General features: G+C 43.5%; 1 protein-coding gene across 1 annotated transcript in view; it reads left to right on the top strand.

Annotated features, from left to right (window-relative positions):
• SYTL3 (synaptotagmin like 3) overlaps positions 1-27,193 on the top strand; it is a 653,935-nt gene that overhangs the window by 84,044 nt on the left and 542,698 nt on the right. Inside the window, exon 2 of the mRNA XM_086927324.1 lies at positions 15,685-16,229. Within this exon, the coding sequence (XP_086783450.1) occupies positions 16,120-16,229 (110 nt within the window). The 5' untranslated portion in view covers positions 15,685-16,119. The remainder of the gene's footprint in view (positions 1-15,684; positions 16,230-27,193) is intronic.

Here is a 27,193-nt window from a genome sequence, read left to right on the forward strand (position 1 = left end):
GTTTACTTTCTTCTAAATTTTCAATTTTGAGAGGGACCCGGCAGGGATGCCCGCTATCACCTCTATTATTTGCTCTGGCCATGGAACCTTTTATTAATGCTATACAGGCGCAGGTGATGATTAAACCATTTACATCTGGGACAAACTCGCTTAAAATTACTGCTTACGCGGATGATTTGGCAGTTTATACAACTGATGTGATTGAAGCTATGGCAGGAATTATCAAAGAAGCAGATGCATTTGGCGAAGTTTCAGGATACAAGTTAAATTTAGGCAAGACTCAAATTATAGCCAATTACAAACCACAGATACAGGTAACTGGAATATGCCACTCTGCTACCTATCTAGGTATTAAGATAACATCCAATATCAAGGACATATTGGCATTGAACTATGATGCTTTACTAAAAGAAACTCAGACTCTCCTTAAAAAATGGCATAAGGTGCCTTTAAACCTTATTGGGCGAATCAATCTTATTAAAATGAACATTTTGCCAAAATTTTTATATTTATTTAGATGCATTCCTTTGAAGATAAATAAAATATTTTTTAGGAAACTTGACGGCATATTGGGCAGTTTTATATGGGGCTTTAAAAAGAATAGTAGAGCACTTTCTTCCCTGAAATTACCTTTCATTAAAGGAGGGCTTAATTTTCCAGATTTCAGACTGTACTACTTTGCCTCATTTCTGGGACGGTTACAGAGATTGTTTAATTCTAGCGATCCATATTTTTTCCACCAATTTATGTTAGGATCAAATTCCTTACAATTCTTGGCCAGAAATAATGACCCGAATTACTTTAAAAGAGTTAAGTTCAAGACAGCGAAAGATATAATAAACATATGGAAGACAGTAATGACTCAGAATAAAGCATCATTCTACCATTCTCTTTTAACTCTTTGGAATAACCCGGGATTACCAAGTATTTTTAGCGATTCAGGATGTAAGATATGGGCGAACCGAGGCATAACAAGATTGGGGGACCTATATGGGTCAACAGGATTCCTTGACTTTGATACACTTAGGCTATTATATAAATTACCAGCAAATACTTATTTTAAGTATATACAAATACGCGACTTCCTTATAGGGAAATTAAACCTTAAAGAGATTGTTGACTCAGACTTTTGGCTATGTATGTATCAAGGAGTGGGGAACAAGAAAAATAACATTAGCCAAGGATACAAATGTTTTATTGAATGCAAGATAGATGACGGTCCCAAATTAGCACTGAAATGGGCTTTACGGTTTACTACCGGTATTTGTTCAAATGATATTTCCTCCTTTTTAAACAAAATTGATACATTAGTCCACTCTTCAAGCTTAAAACTACAAGCATATAAAATGATATGTCAACTATACTATACCCCTTTACAAATAAGTAAATGGGCTTCCAACCACTCTTTCAGTGATCGTACTAAATGCCCAAAGTGCCATACTCAGGCTACCGATTTAGAACATATGCTGGTTCTTTGCCCTGTTCTTGCTCCCTTTTGGGACAGTATAGAAAATATTCTGAGATCGAAACACCTAATTGAGGTAACATTATCATCAGATATGATTCTCTTAGGTCTGCAACTCAACACTTTTTTTATTTCAAGATCTAATTTTTATTTTACTAGCATGTGCAAGGCTGGTTATAGCTAGAGCATGGCTAGCAGAACAACCACCTCATGCAAACGAATGATGGTGCTTGGTGACAGAGATTCACCACATGGAACTACTGCTAGCTAGGAAAAGAGGTGCTAAAGCACTGGCCAAAATAGATAGAATATGGGGCTGCTTGTTTCCTACCTGCGAATTGAACTAGTGTGAAACTAAGCCCTGTTTTATCCTACTATTTTGCAATTCTTTTTACTCATTCTATTCTTTTGTCTTCTTTTTATTTTTATTTTTTTTCTCTTTAACTGCTTCTTGTAATATTTACACAGATGATGGAAGTTTTGTTAAATGAAATACTCTGTATGTGCTTCAATTGCTTGTGCCACCTTTAAATAAAAATGTTTAAAAAAAAAAAAAAGCAAAATGTGAAGAGGGGCCGATGTGTCTCCATACATCACACATATTCTCTGGACTTGGGTCTGAATGAGGCCCCCCTGGAAGGGTTGGGAGCCCCTGAAGGAATTCCAACCCCCCTGTGTTGCAGGTGCTAAAGGGCCCATGTTACGGCCCTGGCCAGTCCAGGGCTTCCTCTCGCCTCTCAGATGAGCAGTACTCCATGAAAGACACTCTCTCAGAGCAGCCCCTGCCCACCATTGACATAGGCCTTACAGACTCTGCCTGATAGAGAAACAACTTACCATTCTGTTTCTATTCAGCCTGCACGTAGCTCAGGGCATGCTGCTCAGCTACTTTAGAGAGAAACACACAGAGACACGTTTACTGAACAGACAAGATGGAGGGGGCTACCTTCACACACTTACATATGGGGCTCCTGCACTGTTGGGGCTGTGGGGGTGTCTGCTACTTTCCTGCTCTAATGCAGACTGTTGCTAGCAACATCAAACTGCTTTTTGTATTGACAGTCACAACAAGATGGTCAGTAATTATTTCATCAAGAATTTTCCACAATAATAGTGAACTTTATGGAATACTTTCAAAGTTTTTTGGTAATATGCCAACTTCAGTAAAATAAATATCATATATGATTTCCAGTTGAGATTATTGGGCCCTGATCATAAAGAAAGTGACAATTGTGCTCCTTTAGGGTCACTCCTATGTGTAAGGAACGTTTCTGACTGTCTTGGAATTCACAAACAATTCCAGAAATAGGCCTGGGAAGGTGTGACGGTAACATCTTTGCAAACATTAACATATCCTAAAACGTGGATATGCAAACATTTTTCCATGTGATGAAACTACTTGCAAACGTTTTGTGAATATTTTCTTTTCCTCCTTCGTTTAATGAGGAACTGTCAGATTTCCGTAAGCATTGTAAAAAAAACTTGGAACCTCTTGGAGAAACAATGATCTGTTCCTAGACAAAAAACGAATAAATGACGTTACAACGCAAACAATTACAACGCATGATTTTACAACGCTGTTTTTACATCACAACTACCATTACATCGCATGTTTTTACAACGCAAGCCATAACAAAGCATTTTTTAAAACGACCATTACAAAGCATTCCATTACAACAGATACCATTACAACGCATACCATTCCAATGCATAATACCTTTAGTGCAACATTAGGGTAAGAGTTGGATAGTGTAGCGGTAAAAATTACCATTCCCACTCCAGTGAGTGCAACGGTAGAGAAAGTGTTGGATAGTGTTGTAAAAATTAATATTCCCACTCCAGTGAGTGCAACAGTAGGGAAAGTGTTGGATAGTGTAGTGGTAAAAAATGCTATTACCACTCCAGTGAGTGCAACAGTAAATGTAAATGTACAGGAATTTATATAGCGCAAATCACCGAGCGGTCTCTAAACGCTTGCTTAGGGAACCCGTCCTGGTATTCCCCTGTGAGATAACCCCGGCAGGGTATCCGCAAGGTGAAAGCCAGGCATCCAACCGCGAGGGGCCGTTGTGGAGATTAAGCAAGCTATTGCCCAGAGTTGCAGAGTGTGAACCCATGAATTGAGTAGGCACCGGAGTGAGAATTGTCAAGTCCATGGACATTTTAGTACTCAAGACCCCGCCTAGCCGGGAATTGAACCCTGGTCCCGGGATGACCTCTGCTTCCAGGTCTGTCTCCTCTAACCAGTGAGCCACACTTCTCCACCCGTAGGGAAAGTGTTCGATAGTGTAGGGGTAAAAATGACTATTCCCAAATCCAGTGAGTGCAACAGTAGGGAAAGTGTTGGATAGTGTATGGGTAAAAATTATTATTCCCACTCCAGTGAGTGCATCAGTAGGGAAAGTGTTGGATAGCGTAAGGGTAAAAATTACTATTCCCAACTAACCCAAAACCCATACCAACCCTAAAACTTAAAAATGTCCATTACTTACCTTATAATACAGTGTAAAGGCATGTTTTGTCATGGTATGCGTTGTAATGGCATCCGTTGTAGTGACATGGGTTGTTATGGCATGCGTTGAAATGGCATGCGATGTAAAGGCAGTTGCGTTGTAACATTTGGTTCATAAAAGCAGTGTGATGTAATGACTGCGTTGTAATTGATGTTTCCCCCAAAAACACTATAAAAAAGCATTGAATAACTATCATGGTTGTGTCAAGAAAATTCGAGCTGCCATCTTTGTCAACCAAATTGCTAAATTAGGCAATAAATCTAGAGACTGCTTGAAGATAGTTACGAAAGTTTTTCCACCCTGATGCTCTCTTATAGGGTTTAGACGCATCCCCTAATCTGTGTGAGCAGCTATTTGATTTTTTTTTCTGTAAAATGCATACTATTGTCGAAACACTCAACCTCACAGTTCCCGATGGCTCTTCAGATTTCAGTCTAATGGGGGGTTTCGATTATTAACCTAATTTTGCTCTCTCTGTGAGTTTGCTACCATTTCCTCAGAGGAATCTGAACAAGCCTTGTAAGTATATAAGTCCGGTTCAACAGGACAGCCTTGTCCTCCCCGATTTCTGATTGCCAGTCCTAAGGGGGGAACATCCTTTTCAACGCGGATGTTACCCCTCAGTGCTTTTACGACGCGTCCTTTACAACGCAAGTCGTAACCACAACTTGCGCTGGAGGGCGCTAAAGGATTAAGAATAGTATATTTACTATTCCAACACCTTCCCTACTATCCACGGGGACTGGTGTTAGAATAGTAAATTATACTATTTACTATCCGCGCCCAACAACGCAAGTCGTTGTAACGAATTGTGTTGTTAAAGATGCATTGTAAAGGCACGCGGTGAAACAGTACGCGTTGTACCGTCATACATCCGTCTTAAGGCCATCAATCCTGCCTTTAACCTTCTTTTGAATATCTCCATTCAATCAGCAACTGTATTTAGCTGCTGAAAACAAGCCAAACTGCTACCCTTACGAAAAATGCCATCTGCAGACACATTCCTTTTTACCAATTTTAGGCATATCTCTTTATTGCCTGCATTCTCTAAGATACTGGAGGAGATTATTAATTACCAACTGTCTAACTGGGCAGTTGCTGTACCCGTCTCAGTCAGGCTTCCACCCCCTTCAGTACGGAGTCCACCTTGGTGGATGTCACCGACTCCATTAAGCTGGAGGTAGACCAAGGGAAACAGGTCTGGCTGATACTTATACGCAGCCTTTGATACAGCGCCTCACTCCATCCTCTTACAACGTCTGGAAAATATAGGTGTTGGTGGATCCGCATTCGCTTGGATCTGTTCTTTTCTGACTGACTGAAGTCAATCGGTTTAGATGTCACTGTTTATCTCTGAAACTAAAACATTAAAGTTTGGTATTCCTCAAGGCTCTGCTCTGAGCCCAAATATATATATATATATGTGACCAAGGCCGCAGGGACGGCCGAAACGCGTCATGACAAGCTGTTGGGGTGAATACATTTGCAAAACTACAAAAAGTGGTCCATGCCTTGTTTTTCGCCAGAACGGTGGAGCGCTGCGAGGTATTGCCGATATATATATATATATATATATATATATATATATATATATATATATATATACATTGTCGCTCCAAGGTTGTCCACCTTTGAGTAGCACACGAGAAGCGGATCCCCGTCCTCCCCTACACATAAAGCAAGCGGCTGTCCACCCAAAGGTGGACAACCTAGGAGCGACAATTTATATGTGGCCGTCCAGCCGCGGAGTATGCACCACCCCGTCATCCTTGGGGGTCACAGAAGTGAAACAGCAACCGTACACGGGATCGAGGACGGGCGCACCTGCTGGGTCCATACAGGACTTGATTGTGTGCTTTCCGCACCACACTTCCCATAATATACAGTCTCATTTGAGCCTCCCATTGGTGGGTGTGTCATATGGAAAATGGAGAAGTGGGTTAGCTGTTGCGCACACCACTTCCGTTAAAGCCCCTGAAGAGAAGCATATGGAGCTTTGAAACGCGCCGGGCAGATCCATTACGGAGCGGCATCTACAAGCGGATCCCCGTCCTCCCCTACACATAAATCAAGCTGCTGCTCGTGTTCTACTCAAAGGTGGACAACCTTGGAGTGAATATATATATATATATATATATATATATATATATATATATATATATATATATATATATATATATATATATATATATATATATATATAGATATATATCCATCCCCCTTGGCCTCACTGGTGGAGTCTTTTGGTGCCCAGATTGTGTCATAGGCCGATGATACCCAGATACTCCTTATCCTTGATAGGTACTCGTCCGGTGCCTCCAGCTGGTTCAAGACCTGCTTGACTGCCATTTTCCAATGGATGGGGTACAGTAACCTACAGCGCAATGCTAGCAAAACAGAGATCTTGTTATTTGGTTCTCCACCCTGAACCTGGGAAGATGAATGTTGGCCTAGTCATATCCTGCCCCCGTTGGCTCTGCCTAACGTAGTGAGAAATCTTAGAGTTACTTTTGACAATCAAACTTCCTTTGTCCCTCAGGTGATGGGTGTGGTGGGTTCCTGTTTTTCAATTTTAAAGTCTATAAAGAAATGTCTCAATCTACTTCCGATACAGTTTCAAAAGACAGTTATTTATTCCCTCATTGCTTCCCGTCTTGATTATGCCAAAGCTCTCTACTTGGGTCTTCCGACATATCAGCTGAAGAGACTTCAGCTGGTACAAAATGCTGCCGTCCGGCTACTACTAAAAGTCCCCAGACTGGCACATATTCGCCAACCGTTTAATGAGCTACATTGGTTGCCTATCAAAGAGAGGATATGGTTTAAATGTCTCACATTGGCTCAGAGAGCCTTCTATCAGGTTTCCCCTCTATATATGACCTATAGGCTGACTCCATATCATCTTGCAAGAACTCTCCGCTTTTCTTGCTCAGTACTGGCTGTGGGCCTGTGAATCAAGAGGGGAAGATGGGGTGGCACTTCTTTCTCCTTTCTTGCTACCAGGGCTTGGAATGCCTTCCCCTTGGACTTACGGGCAATGAAGGATGAATGCTGCTTCAGACACAATCTTAAAACTTGTTTTTTTCAATTGAGTTATCAGCAGACTGGCTCTTGTACTTGCTGTCAACTATTCTGTCCAGCACTGAGACTCTCTTCAAGCTACTGTGTATTTAAAAAATCCCTAAAAAATCCACAACCCTGGTAGTTTGTGCGGTTTACCAAATTTGACAGCTGTCAGAACCCTGGACCTCCGCAAACCGCCACCTAAGTGTCAGGTAAGTGTGGACATTGCCATTTGGTCTCTTCAAAAACAGTTCAGAAGATTAAGTTATAATCTGAAATTATTTTTATGATCTATTTGTTATCCTCTATGTTGCACGACTATGATTTTTTATTTATATACAACGCAGTATGGGTATTTGGTGTATGTTTTGTATGATGTAAATGGCCATAAGCAATAACACATATTATTACTTAGAAAAACACATATGAAAAGTTTCTAGATTTAATCTTCCCTGTTTCCCTTCCTCCTAGATATCTTCACATCACTGACGCCATTTCTTCACTACATCGCTGAACAGTACAATTTTGTTGCTAGAAATGTTGATAAGGGACTAAACACTCTGATAGATATTATTGACCGTTCCCTCAGCTTTCATGTTTCTGCCACTCAAATTCTCTCCTCCCTGTCACCCTTTACTTCCACGATGCGTACTTTTGATGCTACCCCCTGTGCTGTTGCTATGCTTGCGTTCCCGCCATTGTACTCTTGCCTCATCATTACGGCAGCCATTGTTGGATTGTTGGTGGGCATACCTCCTCATCCAGTCAGCAAGCTTTGATATTCTTTAACCATCCATGCCAACCCTCCTGATTCAGACAGGAGGCTACTGATTTCAAGGCTAGTCTCACGACTCCTGATTCCTATATTCAAAAGTCTGATTCCTCCGTGGGCTTCTGCTGACTGGGAATGGTCAAGAGACAAGTTGTATTTACTGCCAGTAACCTGCTCCTGCAGGCCAGTACATAGTATTTTTGTCACGTGGCCTCTGCCTGCCATAGCGCTTTCTCTGTGCTTCTGACAGATAAGGAAAAAATGTGTCTGCATTTCTGATATCCATTCCTGCAGCAGCACACTTTCAAGTCCCATACATGACAACGGACCCGATTCATGCCTCAATATAGTCAATGGGAGAAATACATTCTCCTGATTATTTTTCTAAATCTCTCACTTTCCTCTTCTTAATTGTTGGCATGTATGTATAACCACCAGGTTCCCCAGTTCCAAAGTCGGTAGCTCTAGCCTGGGTTATATCTCCTTCACATAATTTAGTTATCAATGAATGAACATAGTTTGACCATGTTTTTTTTTTACCTTAGACTTGCACTTAGCTTCCAGGATTGGACACCAACTTTTGCCCACTGCTTCTAACTTCAATCAACTGAAAGAAATTGAGGGGCCCGCCATGGTTTTATTGGCCTTTTCCTGATATCTCCTTACATCTAATTATGCATTTATTAGTCATTAGCCCACAGTTGCGAGAGGAAATGTATTTTCTTAGTGCCCCACTTTCACACTCTCCTAATAGAAAGATGAATGCCTTCTGCAATTTGTAGTTTGACATCATGGTGTTTTAAACTGATACAGAAAGAACAAACGACAGACCAAGTTCCAGCTCGACCAATCAACAAGTACAGTCAATACTAAGGTGGTGCAACACACTTCCTACACCTGTCGTTTAACGGTGTGAATCACAGTCCCAATGTTCAAGAAAAAGTGGAAGGTGCACTCGTAGAAAGTAGACACGCAAGCAGTGATTCCAAAAAGTACTTTTTTTATTCCGTCAATCTTTAAAAACCAGCACACAGCCAACGTGTTTCGTTCCCAGTTGTGCCAAAAGGGAACTTCGTCAGGGCTCTTTAATAATTTTCCAATAGGCGTAGCAGGTTGGTGATGTAAGACAAACAACGTCTAAAAGGACACAATATGCATGGACCATGGTAGACGAAGATCTCTCTATGTTATAACCAATCGGCGTTACAAAGTAATGTTTGAAACGATAGATCCTGGAATGCACACTGCGCCTGGACCAGAATTGTTAAGTGAAGATACCCCTCTAATATGCTCGGCATAATAGCAATCGTGAGGAATAGTACAGCTGATGGAGTCTTGAGGAGCACAAGATTTTTTTGGATTGAAGTAAATTCTAAATCTTACATTTTATATTGGTGGGAGGAGGGTATCACTAGGTAGGTCCTAAAAGTAGTGCATGATGGCGGTCACAAATAGCGCAAAAGGTCCTGATTAATACTCTCAAGGCAGAATAACAGCTACACGGCATGATAACCGGCACAACATCATGGTGTTTTCGCAAGATTGCAGGCCAGTTAGGTAAAAGAAAGTACAAGTCATATGCACAGTGCAATTGTGCAGTTTTGAATTTTGTGAATCGCAAAGCGACGTGTGAAAGTGGTTGATATACTGTTATTAAGGCAGCAGCCATTATGCTGTTGAAGTATTAATATTTTAAAAAAAGGTGGAGCAAACATTAGAAAACAATGCATTTGCGATACACAATTTTGCATTTATTCGAAAATGTGTTATTGCTTTCAGATCTGCTTGCTATTCAATTGTTAGCAAAAGCTAAAAGTGCACTCACAGGCCCAGGTTTACTATTAGTTCGACTAGCAACTCACGAGACGCAAAACAATGCAAATGCCAGCACAATCCACCATGGATGTCAATTCACCAAAATCCCTGGGGTAGCAGATGTGACAAGACTTGCCCTTTGACCAACCCCAGTTACATCACAGAAAGTGGCATCATGCAACCTTTTCCCCATCATGCAACCTTTCCCCTAATATCATCCTAGGAAGTGATGTCACAAGACATTTTACTCTGATGACACCATGATAAGGGACATCACTGCAGTTACAAATCATGCAATAAGTGCCAAGGCTGACAAAGAGGTTAGGTGCTGTCTTTCTGATCTCCCTCGTACCTGCTTCTCTCATCCAGCTGTTTCTTTCTCATCCATCTGCCTCTTTTTCGAAGCACCCACATCTTCCCCTCAGCTCTGTCTCAACTTGTTCCATTTCTGCTCTCTCCCCTCTCACCGCTGTCTGTCATCTACATCTCACTCTTCAATCCTTGCTACCTCTCTCAGCTATTTGTATCTAAGCATGAGCGAATTTTGCGGATCTCGCGTTCGCGAATTTTGCGGATTTGCGAATTCGCAATCCGCAAAATCCGCGAATTCCCGCGAATTTGCGGATTTTTTTTTTTTGTGTTCGCCCGTGTTTCTGCCAGTTCGCGAGGGTTTTTACAATTTCGCAATTTGCGAACTTACCTGTCGGGTCGCAAGTTTCGCGAACTTGTTGTTTCTACGTGTCCAGCCTGTTTGGGACACTCTTCTTCATCACTGCCACTCTCTGTCACCACTGCCACTCTCTGACTACTCATGCCACCCTCTGGCCCACCCTCTGTTTCATCACCACACCCTCTGGTTGTCCAGTGTACATTATTTTCGGCAAAGCAAAGCACACCTTCCCTGCCTCAAGTGACCTGAATTAATTTGGGGCTGATTAATGTGTCACAGAATATTTTTTTAGCTGGCACCTGCTTCCTTAGTGCGCCCTGATTAGTGATCTTTTGCACTTGCTAAGTGCTTTCATTGTTGCAAAATTAGTTACAACACCTGCCCTGCCCCAACTGACAATAATGAATTAGGGGCTGATTAATGGATTTTAACTTCCAGCCTGGCTCCTGCTTGTCTCCCTTAGCTGTAATTCAGGACCTTTGTGGCATATGTGTAACTATTCTGAGGTTCAGAGCAGGGTCACATAATAGTTGCAACTGGCAACTGAACTCTGGAGGGGCCCCTCAGGAAGCACTACAGGAAATGGCTACTAATGATGAGCCTGAACTTTTGAACCTGGCAAGTAGTTTCAGTTTTGCTAAGATCGTATTTCTGCAATTTAGCACTTATTCGCGGGGCGCGAAGTTGTACTGGGAAGCCGCGAACTCACGAGAACAGTGCGAGCAAAATCCGCTGCTCGCGGATTTGCGGATTTTGCGGGAGATTCGCAAATCTCGCGGATTGCGGATTTCCCGAAAATCCGCAAAATCCGCGAGCGAAACGGATTTTCCGCCCATGCCTATTTGTATCTAAGCTGCTATCTCTTTATCGGCCCTCACCTTCTCACCTGCCTCAATTTCCCTGTTCCCCTTCACCTATCTCATACTATCTCTTTTAACAAAGTCTTTGCCACCTGTCCCTCGATTTTTGCCCTTTCTCTGAATTGTCTTTTTCACCTGTCTCTCTCACCTGATTTCTTATTACTTCTCCCATCTTTCTCACACCTCTCACTCCTTCACCCATTTCCTTCCTTTGCTCGCTCTCTCTATATCTCATCTACCTTGCACCTGTACCTTTGCAAACCTCTCTCTCATCTGCCTTTTACCTCTCTATCACTTCTCTATATTATTTCCTCCCTCTTTTACAGTTCTCTTTATGAATTATTTCTCACCTGTCCATTCCCTCTCCGCTCAGTTGTTTCTGTTCCCTCCCTCTCACCTGTACCACCTCTTTCTCTTTGAGCTCTTTCACAGCAGTCTTTCAATATCGCCTTTATTACACCTGCCTCCTACTCTCCGTCTCTGTCTCTTTCGACTGTCTCCTACTCACCTATCTCTTATCTGTCTCTTAGATGTTTCTTTTTCACCCTGTCACATCTCTGAAGTGTTTTTCTGGCCTGTCTCTTTTTTAGCCCTTTTCTCACGCCTGTCTCCTCTCTGTGTCTCTACTGCGCCTTTCTCATGTATATGCCTGTCACATTTCTGTCTTTCCCACTCTGTCAGGAGTATCTTTTTGGCCCTTGTATTACAACTTATTTCTTGTCTCTCTTTCTCTCACACCTGTCTCTATTGTTCCAACATATATTGCTTCGTCTCGATTGTAACTTTCTCATCTGTATGTCACAACTCTGTCTTTCCCTCTGTCAGCTGTCTCTTTTTCGTCTGTCCGTTTTAAACTTCTCTCTTGTCTCTCTCACACCTGTCTATCGCTATCTCTCAACACATATCTCTTTATCTTTCCATCTCTCTTAGTTGTTGCTTTATTTTTCTTTCTCTCTCTCACACACAGGCTTCTGTATCTCACCTATCTGTTGTGTCTTCTTCCTCTCTTCTGTTCCATCTGTTGCTCCCTCGTTCCTGTCAACACTTCTTTTCTCTCTAATCTCTGCTGTTTTCCCCTCTTCCCTGACTGTCCAGGGCACGGAGGCGCCTTTTGCCGGGCCTACTCAACCAGCAACAATAAATTATGTTGCATAGTTTTTTGTTTTACTTCAGTTTACCACTGTGCTAGGTTTTTGCTGGAGATGCGCACTGCACAAGCAGCTCGGCCGATGTACCACAGGCCATAAATGGTAGCATTTAGTTTTAGTGCAGTTTGGTTTCACGGCTGAATGTTTTTCACGTTAATATTGAACACGAGTTAAAGGAAGAAAGTTCAGGAAGGCCCCGTTTAGCATTCCTGACACTACTTTAGCGAGCTCCTATGAAAGCGATCGCAAGGGTAGTGCCAGGGGTCGCAAGGGGCAAACTAGGGGTCGCAAAATTGACCCCTGGCGACGCCTAAATGACGTCCATAGCGCTGTGATGGTTCATTTTTGTATTTACTATTTTTTCTTTGACAGTTTATGCTTTCCACCATAAGACACCCCACTGTTACTTTTTTATTTCAAATATGTCAGTTTCCATTGCACATACTAGCACAACAGTACATTGCACGCTTGCTAAAGCCACACCAATAGCTCTACTAAAGCTTGCTTGATAATAGTTTGCAGTTCACTCAGACTTGAAAGAATAGCTGGTCTGTGGTCCCCGTCTGCAGTAATTGTCTTTACGTTGACTTTTGAAATCACTACATGTATATTAAAATCAATTGGTAAATTAGGAGGCCTTTTATTTATGGCAGCTTTAAGCATGGCAGATAAAGGGGAATGTCAAACCTTCGTGCGCATGCGTGGATGTCTCGAACCATAGACGTATCATTCGAGAACTGACGCGTATCCCCGGTACCCGAGGAAGAGGCCGACCTCGTTAATACTTGTCACTGCTCGCACATCCTTTCTGAAAGGTCAGACGCCTTTTAATCAATCTGAGGCTCCGATATGTTACAGAAATCGACGTCTTTTCATATACCTTCCACAGAGGTCTTGTGCTTGGAAGCCCGCCCTCTGACCAGAAAAGGTCACAGGTCAGAAGGCACACGAAAGCTGCCGATCAAACTGAACTGGCCGCCTGGAACATTTCGTGCACGGTCGACTGTTTCCAATGTGTTACTACTGCCCAGCGTCCTTTGAAAACTTCTAGTGAAGATAACCTACACGGCGACTTCTTGTACTTAACAGAAAGCACACAGGCACGATTTATATGGCAGAACCATTAGCCGCATGTCTACTTCTGAATATTTCATACAAAGGTAGAAGCTGCCTGCTCGATGTTTTCTCTCTCTCTCTCTCTCTCTCTCTCTCTCTCTCTCTCTCTCTCTCTCTCTCTCTCACACAGTTTATTTCTCTTTCTCCTCCTTCTCTTTCCTGTTTGTTTTGTCAGTGAATTATTGCATGTCCTAACATCCATCCATCTATCTATCTATCTATCTATCTATCTATCTATCTATCTATCTATCTATCTATCTATCTATCTATCTATCTATCTATCTATCTATCTATCTATCTATCCAGGGCTTTAAGTGGGCCGGGTCTCAAGGGGTCTGAGCACCGGCAGTTTTTTAAAGGGGGCCTCGAAACGGGTCTCTATCGGGCTCTGTTTTGAGCCCTGGCACAGGTGGTCCGTGTTTTTTCCCGGACTGCAGTGACAGCAGTCCGGAAAAAAGTGCCAGGGCGCAAAACAGAGCCCGTTAAAGACCAGTTTCGAGACAGCAGGCACGTCATGTGCGCTGCTCACACTGCTCACTCCTCACCAGTGGAGAAGTTACGGCATGACGTCTTGCCAGGTGAGCGCCCTGGGGGAAAGAAATCTTTTAAAGACTAATGTTCTTTATGGATTTCCCTTTTCTTTTTGAAAGAGCAGCAATATTATGGTAGGGTCTCCAGGGCTTTAAGTGGAAGCTTTTTCAATATTATATGTAACAAGCCATAGTTGCAGCTTATTTATCTTATGCAACTAATAACCATTGACAAAGCCAATAGTCCTTACTTGTCGTCAGTATGATGTGACTTGTTTTTATCACATATCTGGATGCACTGACAGAAACTGCAAAATACAATCCGGGTGGCACACTATGCTAAACAGAGATTTCTTGCGTAAGTGTTTTAAAGCCACTCCCTAATTACACTGACCACGCCCCTTTGAGAGACCCCCCAGTTTTTTCATCCCACTTAAAGCCCTGTATCTATCTATCTATCTATCTATCTATCTATCTATCTATCTATCTATCTATCTATCTATCTATCTATCTATCTATCTATCTATCTATCTATCTATCTATCTATCTATCTATCTATCTATCTATCTATCTATCGCCCTCACTCTATTGCCCTCACTCAATCTATCTATCTATCTATCTATCTATCTATCTATCTATCTATCTATCTATCTATCTATCTATCTATCTATCGCCCTCACTCTATCTATCGCCCTCACTCAATCTATCTATCGCCCTCACTCTATCTATCTATCTATCTATCTATCTATCTATCTATCTATCTATCTATCTATCTATCTATCTATCTATTTATCTATCTATCTATCGATCTATCTATCGCCCTCACTCTATCTATCTATCTATCTATCTATCTATCTATCTATCTATCTATCTATCTATCTATCTATCTATCTATCTATCTATCTATCTATCGATCTATCTATCGCCCTCACTCTATCTATCTATCTATCTATCTATCTATCTATCTATCTATCTATCTATCTATCTATCTATCTATCTATCTATCTATCTATCTATCTATCTATCTATCTATCTATCTATCTATCCCTCCGTCCGTCTATCCATCCATTGATCTTTTTTAATCTGTCTGCCCAGGGCCCGCCTTTGGCGTGTGCGGGCTGGTCCCACGCCCAGGGCGTCAACTCCAGAGGGCTGTAGGTGCTTAGTACAGCAATGTCTCTACAACTTAGTGTGTTTAAAAACGTTTTCCCCCCTAAGGTTTGCTGGCGCCCTTGTCTGCTTTTGTCTCTTATTCTTTTCATGACACTTTTGAATCTTGCCTTTGTCAACTTCCTCCTACTTCCCAAATGTTCAGTATATACAGTATATATATTTCAGTATAAACAGTATGTACACAATCAAAGAGGACTGGTTTGCCCAGCTAAGGCCAGTTCAGTGTCAGCTCAGACCGCCCGTCTGTCCGCTCATACCTATATATGACTGTCTATATTTTAAAAGTCTCTTGTGTGTGCTTTTCTACCATCCTGTCTGTACAAAATGCAAAGCACTTTGGCATCCTAGCCATTAAAGCCATTGGAAAAGCTTTCTCAGAGTTTGCAAAGTAAAGTGTGTGTTAGTGAGGCTGAGTGGTGTATTGAATTCTCATAAAACGCCTGCGAGGTCACGTGAACGCGCCTCTCGCTGGATATTCCTGTGCTTGCTTCTGGTGTGCCGAAGAACAAGCTCCAGGTATGCAGGGGACATTCATTTTTTCTTCTTCTCCCAAATGCAGGGGCTGAGGGGATAAAATGACGTCCGCTTCGTGATATTCCTGAAGAAGTCATCATGAATGGGTTTTTCAATCTTCAATCCCTCCCTGAAGCTGTAGTTTGATAATTACACCAGAGAAGCCACCTGGGACCTCACATTGGTCCTTCATTGCAGTCACAGAATCTGACTGGCTGGTGCTTGGAAGCCCGCGTCTCGCGCGCGCGTGGAAGTGATGAGTTTGCTTTGCTGGCCTCCGGAGCCTGTCAGGAGATGGGAAACGGTTTTACCGGCAACCTGGACCACAGCTGAGTGACGGTTTGCCCTCGGTATTCTGGTGCGGCCTAGCAGCTTTCTTGGGGTTGTGCTGGATCTTACGTCACAGAATCGTGATTTGGCGGGAACACTCGAGAACAGCGCGGATTGGCGGCACTTCCGGAAAAAGAGGAAGACACCAGACATGGCGCAGGAATTAAATCTGAACTTCCTCAAGGAAATAGAGCGGGAGAAGGTGTTGGATGTTTTATATCGTGATCAACTGGTGCGACGAGTAGAGGAGGAAAGAATAAGGTACGGTCTGTCTTTTTATCTGACTACACTTTCATAAACGCCCTCTTTTTCAAATTACTCACACTTAAGCGCTTCAACACTTCATCAGAGGTAGGAAGCGCTATATAAATACAAACCCTTCCCTCTTCTATCCCCCCACTATCCTTTTCAATCCAAATAACAGACTAACATATCCAGTGCTCTTATTAGTTTGATTTCTCACTATACTAATTCACCACTAATCCTTTTTGGGTTCCGGAGTAGCGTGCTACTCGCCAAAGAAGCACTTCGAGGCCTCGTCAGGGGTAGTAAGCGCTGTATAAATGCAATTACAATAGAATTCAAATACAAAACTTATAAAGCACTACCCAGCTAAGGGCCTGCATACATGAACAGCCCCATCAGCTTCCACACCCCTGCCAGACATTTTCGCTTCACCAGCCTGCTGCTTTCCCATGTCGCCCACATGGGAAGAGTTAGAGCCGGTGGTTGTGCCTTCCACTACCTAGCTCCTAAATTCTGGTATGGCCCACCCTGCACATTAGAGCTCTCAGCTCAGTGCTAGATTTCAGAAAAAAAACAGAAAACCTGGCTCTTTCAATAGTCCTCAGCCTGGGCAGCACCACTTTACTAGGCGCCAGGATACCTTCCTGGGTGATATGGAGAGCTGGACTGGCCGTAGTGGGCTTCATGCATTTCCCCGGGAGGCTGGAAGGGTAGGAGTGTTTTGTAGCAGTGTGGGCTGGTTTGGTTGCTGGGTGCAAGTTTTGCAGCGGTGCTGCAATATAGGCCCCCAGTAACAATAGTAGCAGTGTCTCACACTTGCACCCCTAACCCCCCACTACCCCCACCCCGATCCGACAAAACTGCCAGGGCTACTTGGGGTTCCCAGTCCGGCCCTGGTGATATGCACGCATTACAAAAATAGATAACTGCTCCCAGTTGTACAACCACTCATATTCTACCACTCCTAGTCCGCCCTTTGTATTCTACCACTATTAGGCTACATGTCGTAGGGCATCACTTAGACAATAACCACTTCCTTACTGATCCTCATACGCTAAAATGATTTTGCAGCACTTCCTGCCCTACTAATCATATGCACCCAGTTATGTACTGCTCTTTTATAGAGTCGTATTTCTCTGGCAGTATTATTTCACTGTTTTGTCATCTTAACTAGGGTTAGGGGATTTTTTTAATCCTGCTGGCGGAATTGGAGAATTTATTAATTCCACATTACTCATGTAACGTGGAATTACTAATAAATTCCATAGTTGTGCAGACGGAATTAATCAGCCCTGTAATTGGTTTTTAAACAAGACTGGAAAGAGAGCATTCCTTCTGTGTTTGAAAACCACTGCAGATTAAACTTTACTCTGCTGTGATTTAAACATAGAGAGACTGCTCCCTCTTCCACCCTGTTTAAACCACTGTACAGGAGTGCACACCCCTTGGTGCCCTTACATAAGTATGTAAGGACGCTGACTGGTATGCAGTGGAGTAACATAACATTACATGTGTATTTGTAAAGCACACGTTCACCCACGGGCATCATGAAAAACCAATTTTTATTTTTACCCAACTCAATGGTACTTATTTTAGCAACCTCTGAAGGATGAAAGGCAGAGTGGACCCACTGTGATTTGAACCTGTGACTATGAGGTCAAACACAAGTTCCTACAATGGACGTATTAGTCCACTAAATCACCTGACCCCCCTCTCGGTGGTCTTACATACTAATGTAAGGGCACTGAGAGGTATGCATTGCACAGCCCACTCTGCACCTTCATGGAATTCCGCAGAATATAACTCCACCAATTCCGCCCACCCCTAATTTAACACACATTAAATATGTCTGGACAAAAAGTAGCCTTATTGGTACCAGTTTAACACATGACTACCGTAAGTCGCAATTAAAAATAACTAATTAACCTTTGCAGAGAGCTTTCTAATGCATTCCACCATGCACTTGTAGCAGTTTTTAGTAAGCCTTGATCTGTTTGAAAGAGAAACTAAATTTAAATTTGTTGAAATTATGCAGCAGATGATGGATTATGTGGTGAATGTGGTAAATCCATAATTATACGGAAAATGCCACAACAGCAAAATCGCATAATTCCTGCCTACCGCTCACATGCTGTCATTTGTAGGCTAACAGGAATATTGTATTATACTATGGTTTCAATTTTATAGTGCTCCATGGCCCATACGAGGATCTGGGCTAATTTCATTCGTTGAATCAGTGCTTAATTTGAGCCAGTGATGTCTAGTGCTCAGCACCAGAACTTAATTGTCAACACCGGAAGTCATGACAGTCTGCCACATGGTGACACTGTTTGCCTAATTTGGAGACAAGCACAACAACAGTTGTTTCTTATTTCAATATACATTAAAAATGACTAACACCTGCCGCCAAAGCCATTCTTATAGCTTTGGGGGCTTGAAATAGTCATAACTGTCACACTTCTACGAGTGTGATGGTTAGTAGTTGTGTGTTTCTGTAATTGGCAGAGTTGACAGCGGCAATGGGCGGTGCTAGTGGAAGTGGCCTTCTGACGAGGGCCCTGGCATGTATTGTTTTATTTACCAAATAAGCACTGTTTTCATATCTCTCTTTGTTTTTTTGTGTTAGGTTAGAGGGGCGTGTGTTTATAGCATAACCTATGTGTAGGCTACCACTCATGCTTTGTCTTCCATAAGTGACTGTTACCTGTACACTGATATCTTAATGGTCACACCCTGCTGCACATATAGGTTACTTCCTATATGAACTTACTTACGACCTACTACTCATAGACTAAAAATCATACTCTTTTCCTTACTTGCTGTCTCTCTGTGCAGAACTTACCTCTCATGGGATGCATCTCATACACTGCCACATATTTGATGTCGCATACACGCTAATGCTCACATGCTAACCCACATCTTCATACATGCCACAGAAGCAAATCAGGTTGAAATCTTTCATTCTAAAAAATTTCACACTATTTACACGCCCTATAATAATATTTCATCTGCTGGCAATCAGGTTGTGAGAGATGAAGCTTGGAAACTGTGGCACTGGATTGAGAGGGGGAATGGTTTCAGTACAGGAGCAAGAGGGTGTAAGTAAAACATGTTGTCCTTACTATAGATGACTGCAGGCCCTGAGCATAAAACTGTTTTGTGTTGAAGAGGAACAAGATGGATCCACCCAAGGGAGATGTTATGGTTTAAGCATCATATACTGGGTCCACGGATTATAGTTTTTGCACTAGTTTTTAATATTGCTAAATAGGAAATGCCACAAACTGATATTGCTCAGTTTTTATGCTCATTACTAATCTGTGCAGAAAACTTCACTCTGTTAAGTTTGTGCATGGTTTGCTATGTTATATTTGTCCATGGTGCTAAAATACACACTATATCAGCATTCCTTACGCATTAAAACGTTCAGAATAACAAAAAAGTAATGTCTGTGTGAAGTCCAGAAAATATTTTACTTGGTGATAAATATTCTGTGTCGCTCTGCTCAGGCTTTTTAACACCATTGCTGTGCAGCAAAGAGCATGTATGTTAGACCCTTGGTATTTAGTAATACAATAAATTAAAAAAGAATAAAAAACAAAAAAGATTGAAAGCTGAAAAGTTCCTTTATGACCTTATAAACAAAAGAATGTAGAGATGCTTTAAAACAAAAAAATCAAAAATTCGGCTTGTTTAATGTTACGAAACTAGATGTGCCAAAACACGAAAAAAAGTTGACTATCTCAGAAAATTAAGCAGGGACAGAGAAAAGACAAAGAAAAAGAAGGGATAATAATGGGTTAATAAAGGAGTGGAGAGGGAAAATGCATCTGCCCCTCCCTTATACTCTAGTATCCAATGGTGTTTCTTAATAAAGGGTGCTGCACTCACGGATATGCCTTTGGAACACGGAGACTCTACTGAAATATTGAGAATGCCAAATATTAGAAATGGGGTCTCTAGTTGGCAGATGCATGCGCCCTATTCAAGTATGGTCCACAATCCTAGTCAGGGTAAGTCAGATACCCACTTAACCTGTGCTCTCCCTCTGGTAGCTTGGCACAGAGCAGTCAGGCTTGGCCTAAGGGGCAATGTGTAAAGTATTTATGCACACTTGGAATACAGTAACACAGTGAGAACACCAAAAAAAGACTCCACATTAAGTTAAACAAAAAAATAGTATATCTTTTACTGTTCAAAACCCCGGGCGGAGCAGGTGTAGTGCCTTTATGTGGAGTTCCACGGAGTTGAAAAGAAACTCAGTCGAACTCCGCTTCGCTTCGCTCCGCTCCTTCCCCCTCCCAAATAATTATATAAAGTAAGAAAAAAGGCACTTACCTGCCATGGCTGCCCCCTCCTCGCCATGGCTGCTCTCCTTCCTCGTCCTCACCGCCCTTCTTCTCTGATAACCCCTACGTTGTACGTCTTGCGAGTGTGTGCACTCTGTATGACATTTCTGCCATTCTATATCTGAAACTGAATTAGTAAAGTGCGGGGTGACACGCCTGGGTTGCACTATACATCAGCTCCTTGATCATTTGGTAGGTGTCCCTTGGTACCATTGTTCTCCCTTGATGCTTATGGGAGTGAGTATACCTCTCCACCATGGGGAAAGATAAGCGACTGCAGCCCTCCATACATGGGAAGATCAATAAATATACCAAACCCACTTCCTGAGCGGAACTCTCGCCCTCACCTGTTGGCACACAGTAGGCTGTTCCCCTGACCTCGGAAGACCCTCCCATCTTGCAAGCTCTCCTGGAACTTTGCACGTCTGTTGAAGGAAAGATTGGGGAGCTTTGTGTGGATCTCTCACTCATCCGCCAAGAGTTACGCAACACAGCTGACAAAGTCGCAGACCACGAGACCAGGTTATCTGTGGTGGAGGGCTCCCTACTAACCCATAAACTGTGGTGACAGCATTGGATTTGCGAAGCACGGTGACCCTGCTGGAGGCACGGGTAGAGTTTGTGAATGGGCACTCCCTGTGGAAAAATATAATTGTGGTTGGCATACCAGAGAGAGCGTAGGGTTCCAATATGACTGCCTTTGTCACTCCTTGGCTCTGGACCTGGGTGCCACTCAATTCAGTATCTCATTGTTTCATTGTAGAGCACGCCTCAGATCCCCAATGTCCGTACCCCCGCTGGATGCCCCTCTGTGGCCCATCATTGCCAACCTGCTGAATTATGCTGATCACGACGCCATCCTGCGAGTCTCTTGCTCAAATGACTAACTACATTGTGATTCAGCTAAAGTAATGGTTTTCCCAGACTATACTGTTAATGTCCAGCAGCAGCGCTGGTCCTTTTGGGGGATGAAACAAGTACTGAGGGTACTGGCAGTACAATACCAGCTACTCTTCCTGGCTCATTTAAAAGTGGTGGGACTGGTAACTATACCTATTAAGCAACACACCCATTCCATCACATTCAGACTTGGCATAACATCCAGGGCTCATATGTTGCCATTTGGAGCCTCCTTAGGGGCAAACCTTTTCCCCTCCTTGATGTGTATGCACCTCCCCACCCCTTGTCGGAGGGGTTCTTGCAAACCATACACACCACAGTTTTGAAGTTCCAGGTGGGTCCCTGGCTGCTTGGGGGGACATGAACTATGTTGCCTACACACAATTGGATCGATCTTCCAGGGGCTATGGGGCTCCCCCAACTCAGACACCCCTGGCGCGATATAGAGACATACTGGATCTACTAGGCACCTGGTGGTTTTATCACCGCCACAGAGAGGGCATACAAATTATTCTTGCGGTATACAGGGCCTTTTCTCTGTATGATTATTTTCTCATGTCTTAAAGCCAGGGTTGTGCGATCAGCGAGTTGCACAACAGACCACTCGGACTGTCGGACTACTAACCGGTTGAGTTGTGGGTAGCAAGAGGAGAGATGGAGACCCACCTTAGTGGTGGCTCCGTGACTGGACCCTGGTAGATGCCCAGTTTAAGTTGGCCTTTCATGACGCCACACGCAAGTATCTTCGCCAAAATGTGGGCTTGGTTGTATTTTCTGGCTCCTATGGGAGGCAATGAAGGCCACGATGCAGGATTTCATCAATAGCTATTGTGTGGCCCACTGAGCCCACACTGACACTGAGGTGTAGGAGTTGGAGGTGAGACTTCTTGAGCTGGAGCCCCAATACTTGGCCTTCCTTGACCCGGCGGTCCTTCAGAATTTGCTGCACACCGTAACTCTCTTACTTCAAACCCTGATGGAGGAGGTGTGTTTGGCATGGACGGTAACCCAGAGTCACATTTACTAATGGTGGGGGAAACATTCAGTAAAACCCTTTATTCGATTTGCTCTGCTGAATTCTTGCAGAACCACATCCCCTGCATCTTCAATGCCCTGTGACTGGCGATCAGCTGATTGCCGGTGCCTTTGCTGATTGCTACAGTGGGCTATTTGCCCCCCAGGATAATGAGAGTCCCTCGGACATGGAATTGTTTGTCTGTGACCTCCCTGCCTGAACTCTCTTGCCACATAACAAGGAATCCTTTGAGTTGTATATTACAGCGGAGGAGCTGGGGCAGCCTTGATGCAGCTTTAATTGGGGAAGTTGCCGGATTCAGACGGTCTTCCGGCTGAATTTTATAGGGCCACTTGGACACTCCTGGGCCCTCAGTGGTTGGGAGTTTTCTGGTGAGGCCCTGAAGATAAAACTGTAGCCTCTGACCATTAGGACTTCAAATATCATAGTTATTCTCAAACCACATCAACCACCGGAGTGTTGCAGGTCTTATCGCCTGATTTCACTTTTAAACTTCGAGGTCAAGCTGTGGGCCAATGCACTGGCTAATAGGCTGATCAAGCTCATATGTACTGTGATCGATCAGGCCAATCAGGTTTCATGCTGGGCCAAGCTACGAGGCATAATGTAGGGCAAGTGTGTAATGCCATCAGTCTCTCGCAGAGTCACCATGCCGAAAGTGCGTTCTTACAGGTGGACTTCTGTAAGGCCTTTGACTCAGTCAGAATGTTGTGGCCCCAATGTATTAGCTATGTGAAACTATTTTATAGAGAGCCATTCACTCTGGTGAGAGTAGGTGGGGCTACGTCCACCACCATTCCGGTTGAGCGGGGAACGAGTCAGGGGTCCCTCCTCTCTCCACTCCCTTTTGCTTTGACCATAGACCCTCTGGCGGGTTGGGCCTGTTTTGACAAGCAGCTGCGGGGTTTTGAGTGGAGGCGAGGGACGTAGGAGAAGATTGCGTTGTATGTCGAGGACGTGATAATCTCCCCGACTGACCACCATAATGCCTGCACTCTAAATACTGGATAGATTTTGGAAATTTTGGGGGCTCAGGGTTCCTCCCTGTAAGCCCTCCGTTTACCCAGTGAGTGCAGGCCTGGTGGTCTGTCCTGGGCATCAGAGCTCCAGGACCTTGCTCAAGGGTTTTGATACTTGGGGGTGCATGTTACTGCGGTCAAGGCCCAGATGTGTGCCCTAAATATACAACTGCAGTTGGACAGACTGACGGTTGATTTGAAGCACTAAGCGACGTTGCCCTTTTCTCTACTTGGCAGATCTGCCATCTTTAAGATGGGGGCCCTTCCCTGGCTTTTGTACCAACTCCAACTTTTCCTGTTTCCCGTACCTGCTACCCTCTTTTGCTGTATTGATTCACGGTAGCAGGGCATTTTATGGGATTCTGACCCTTCCAAAATCACCCTCTCCAATCGCTTTAAATCCTCTTATGAGGGTGGCATTGTCATTCCGGACATACTGTCCTATTATAGCGCTGCGCAGCTGATCGTCCTGCATGACTGGTGGTTTGGGAGCTTAGGTCATAGGTCTTCAAACTTTTGTCAGCCGAGCCTCCCAATCTAAACCTTTTTACAAGTCGAGCCCCCCTCACCGCCACCACCACCTGACAAAAAAGTTCTGGAAGCTGGTACTCTGCATCATTGATGGCCATTCCCTCCTGCAGAGCCCAGGTCATATAGGGCAAATAATATTAAATAAAGGTAGAGTATTTAGTAAATTGAAGTTTTTGTAGTCCATGTGCTTATTCTAAAGTTCAAATGAAAAGTCTCCAAGAAAAAAATTAGCACGAAACATTACATTGGTGCTTTATTTTTCACATAAAACACAAAATTTAGGATAGATTAGCAAAAACACTCCAAAAACACATGTGTGGGAGTGCATGTTTTTCTCCACAGAGACAATGTGTGGTGGGATTCTTGCTCCTGCCATTCTTAGGTTGAGCTCCACTTCCAGTCTTGAGGAGTGATCACAAAATGTTGTAATATATTTTTTGCAGTTTTATATAGTGCGAACATGACCCAAAGGTATTGGAGAGCTTTACAGGAGCATCTTTTACATTACGCAAGCATACATTCATTTTTTGTAAGCACAGGGAAATTAAGTGATTTGTAGTGTAAGCGTAGGAAAAACAGAAATTAAATAATATGCCCTCAAACTCAAGTTGCATAAAATTACACCGACGTTTATACAAATTTTGCACAGGCTGTTTAGATCTTGCTGTACCCTGCTAAGGCACATGCATGTACTGTTATCACACACTTTGTGAATAACAGGGTCCTATAGTAAGACTGACCCAAGGTCCGACAGAAAGCCATCTACTCAAGCTAAGCAAATAATTTAAAAGTCTCCATTTCAATAAATTCTGTACCCAATATCTACCTGTGCTAATTATTCTGGTCTTCTCCCATCCTTATCCGTCATGGTGCCCCTCATCTTGAGACATTCTGTTAAAAGTATAAAAGCAAAGTTTTACTCTGTGTTATTACATTCTGCTCCACCTTTGTGACTGGGATTTGAAGTCATGATCCAAATGTGGGGCAGAACCTAGATTGTCGCATGGCCTAATCAGGGAGGAGTGTTATTCGTAGCATGTGGAAAGATAAACTCCAAAAGCATTATTCACGAAAAATAGACTCCGAAATATAAGATACCCAAGTTTCGACCTTACTACAATTCCACCTACACAAATTTCAACCGTAACCTACTTCACCCTGAAGCACTTGCTTCCAAATACACTAGGATCGAGTTAATGTAATAATTTAACACAGTCGTAAATTGCAATTTACATATATTCAATTGAATTTAGCACTTTAAAACAGCCGCACCGAGTACTTCACAGGTCTTTAAAAGACCATTTCGCGTTAACGAGGCTTTGTTTTTTTCACCCCTACTTAGAGCCCCCTCTGGCCTCTGACCTGTGACTCCAGACACTCTCAGCCGAGCCCCCAGCAGCTGGAGCTGCAAAAGCCCGGGCTGAGACACACTGCTTGTGAAGGTGAAGTGGTGGGGTGAAGTGCGCGCCCCCCCTGAAGGGATGCTGCGCCCCCCCCAGGGGGGCGCGCCCCACAGTTTGAAGACCTATGGCTTAGGTGAACCTGCCTATGGGTCTGTGGGGTGGGCTCTCTCTCTCTCTGAACCTTCCTCATTAAACAGGGTGGCCATCACGGAATGAAGGGTGGCATGGGGGCCCATGGGGTGGGGGAAACGTTACACCAGGGAGACTCCCTTGTGGGCCAGGTGGCCGAGCTGCAGGGGTTTAGACACTGAGATTTAATAGGAATCTCCAGGTGGGGGCATTCTCAGTGGGAATTTGATAACATCTTTTTCTGCATTTTAAGAAGAGTTTCAACTTCATTAGACCCGATTTTATAAATACTTGCAGCTCCACCATGCACTTACACCATATATCCCACACACAGAGCCTAGCAGAATTTAGTTCCTTAGAAGCCAAAATACTATTGACTAACATGCCGCAACACAAGATCTCTACCATATACGGCACTCTGGTGGTCACTTGTCCCGGACACCTTTACCGCCCTCAAGCAGTCGTGGGTTTGTGACCTCGGCCCCCTGGAGAAAGAAAACTGGAGAGAGGCGTTAGTCTCTGCTCATGAGGCACCCAAAACTTCAAAGTACTGCCTCCTTCGGCTGCAGCAGGATCTATTACGCTAGGGAGAGATTGTGGAGGACAGGACTTATTGCACCCGCCAGCTGTCTACGCTGCCTAACTGAGACAGGAGACTTTGTGCATATGGTCAGAAACACACAGATTTCATGAAAGTCTACTGTATATATATATATATATATATATATATATATATATATATATATATAATTGTATGTGTATATCTATATCTATGTCTATATCTATATCTATCTATCTATACTATAATATTATAAAGAGAGAGCCCAAACCTTTGAGGCGGGTAATCTCAGGAACCACAGCACCAATCGCAACACCCAATACAGCATTGGAAAGGGCAGTTGCAGCAGATGGACATAGGCTATACAGCTGGCCACCGTATACATTTGAAGGGTAAAAGAACCTTAGGGGCAAAGTAGTCCCTTGTGGACGTGGACGTTCTGCTCGGAGCGTTCTGCTGGGGGCGTGTGCGTGTGCGTTGTGCTGGGGGCATGGCCAAACAGCGATGGGCGCGGCATTCGCTACGTGTTAGTACTTTCTTGTGGCTGTGTGCGTTGTGCTGGGGGCGTCGCCATACACCAATGGTCGCAGCATTGAAGCGGCATTCGGAAAAATGCTGCGCGGAAATCCGGTAAAACAAGCGTTCACATTCAAGCGGCATTCAGAAAAAATGGTGCGCGGGAATCAGGTAAAACAACTGTTTACAGGGCTCTGTTGTGGGCATGTGGGGGCCTGGCCATACAGCAATTGGCACGGCATTCAACGGGCATTCGGCAAAAATGGGGCGCTGAAATCCTGCAAAACAAGCGTTTACAGGACTCCGTTGTGGGCCTGTGTATACCCGGACAACGTCGAGATGGGCTGCTAGTATATATATAGACCTGGGAAACGGAACTTTCCTTTTGATGGCATTATGTGCACCCAGCGCTTGATGCAGAAGGTGAGACTTCGCCGATATCAGCATTGAAAACCAGTAACGAAGGAATGGAGCAGTTGTGTTGCATTGTGGGTATTGAAGTCCCAGCACAGAGATGTGAACATAATTGATTTCTTT

The sequence above is a fragment of the Lissotriton vulgaris genome, chromosome 6, assembly GCF_964263255.1.
Source record: "Lissotriton vulgaris chromosome 6, aLisVul1.2, whole genome shotgun sequence".
Lineage (NCBI taxonomy): Eukaryota > Metazoa > Chordata > Amphibia > Caudata > Salamandridae > Lissotriton > Lissotriton vulgaris.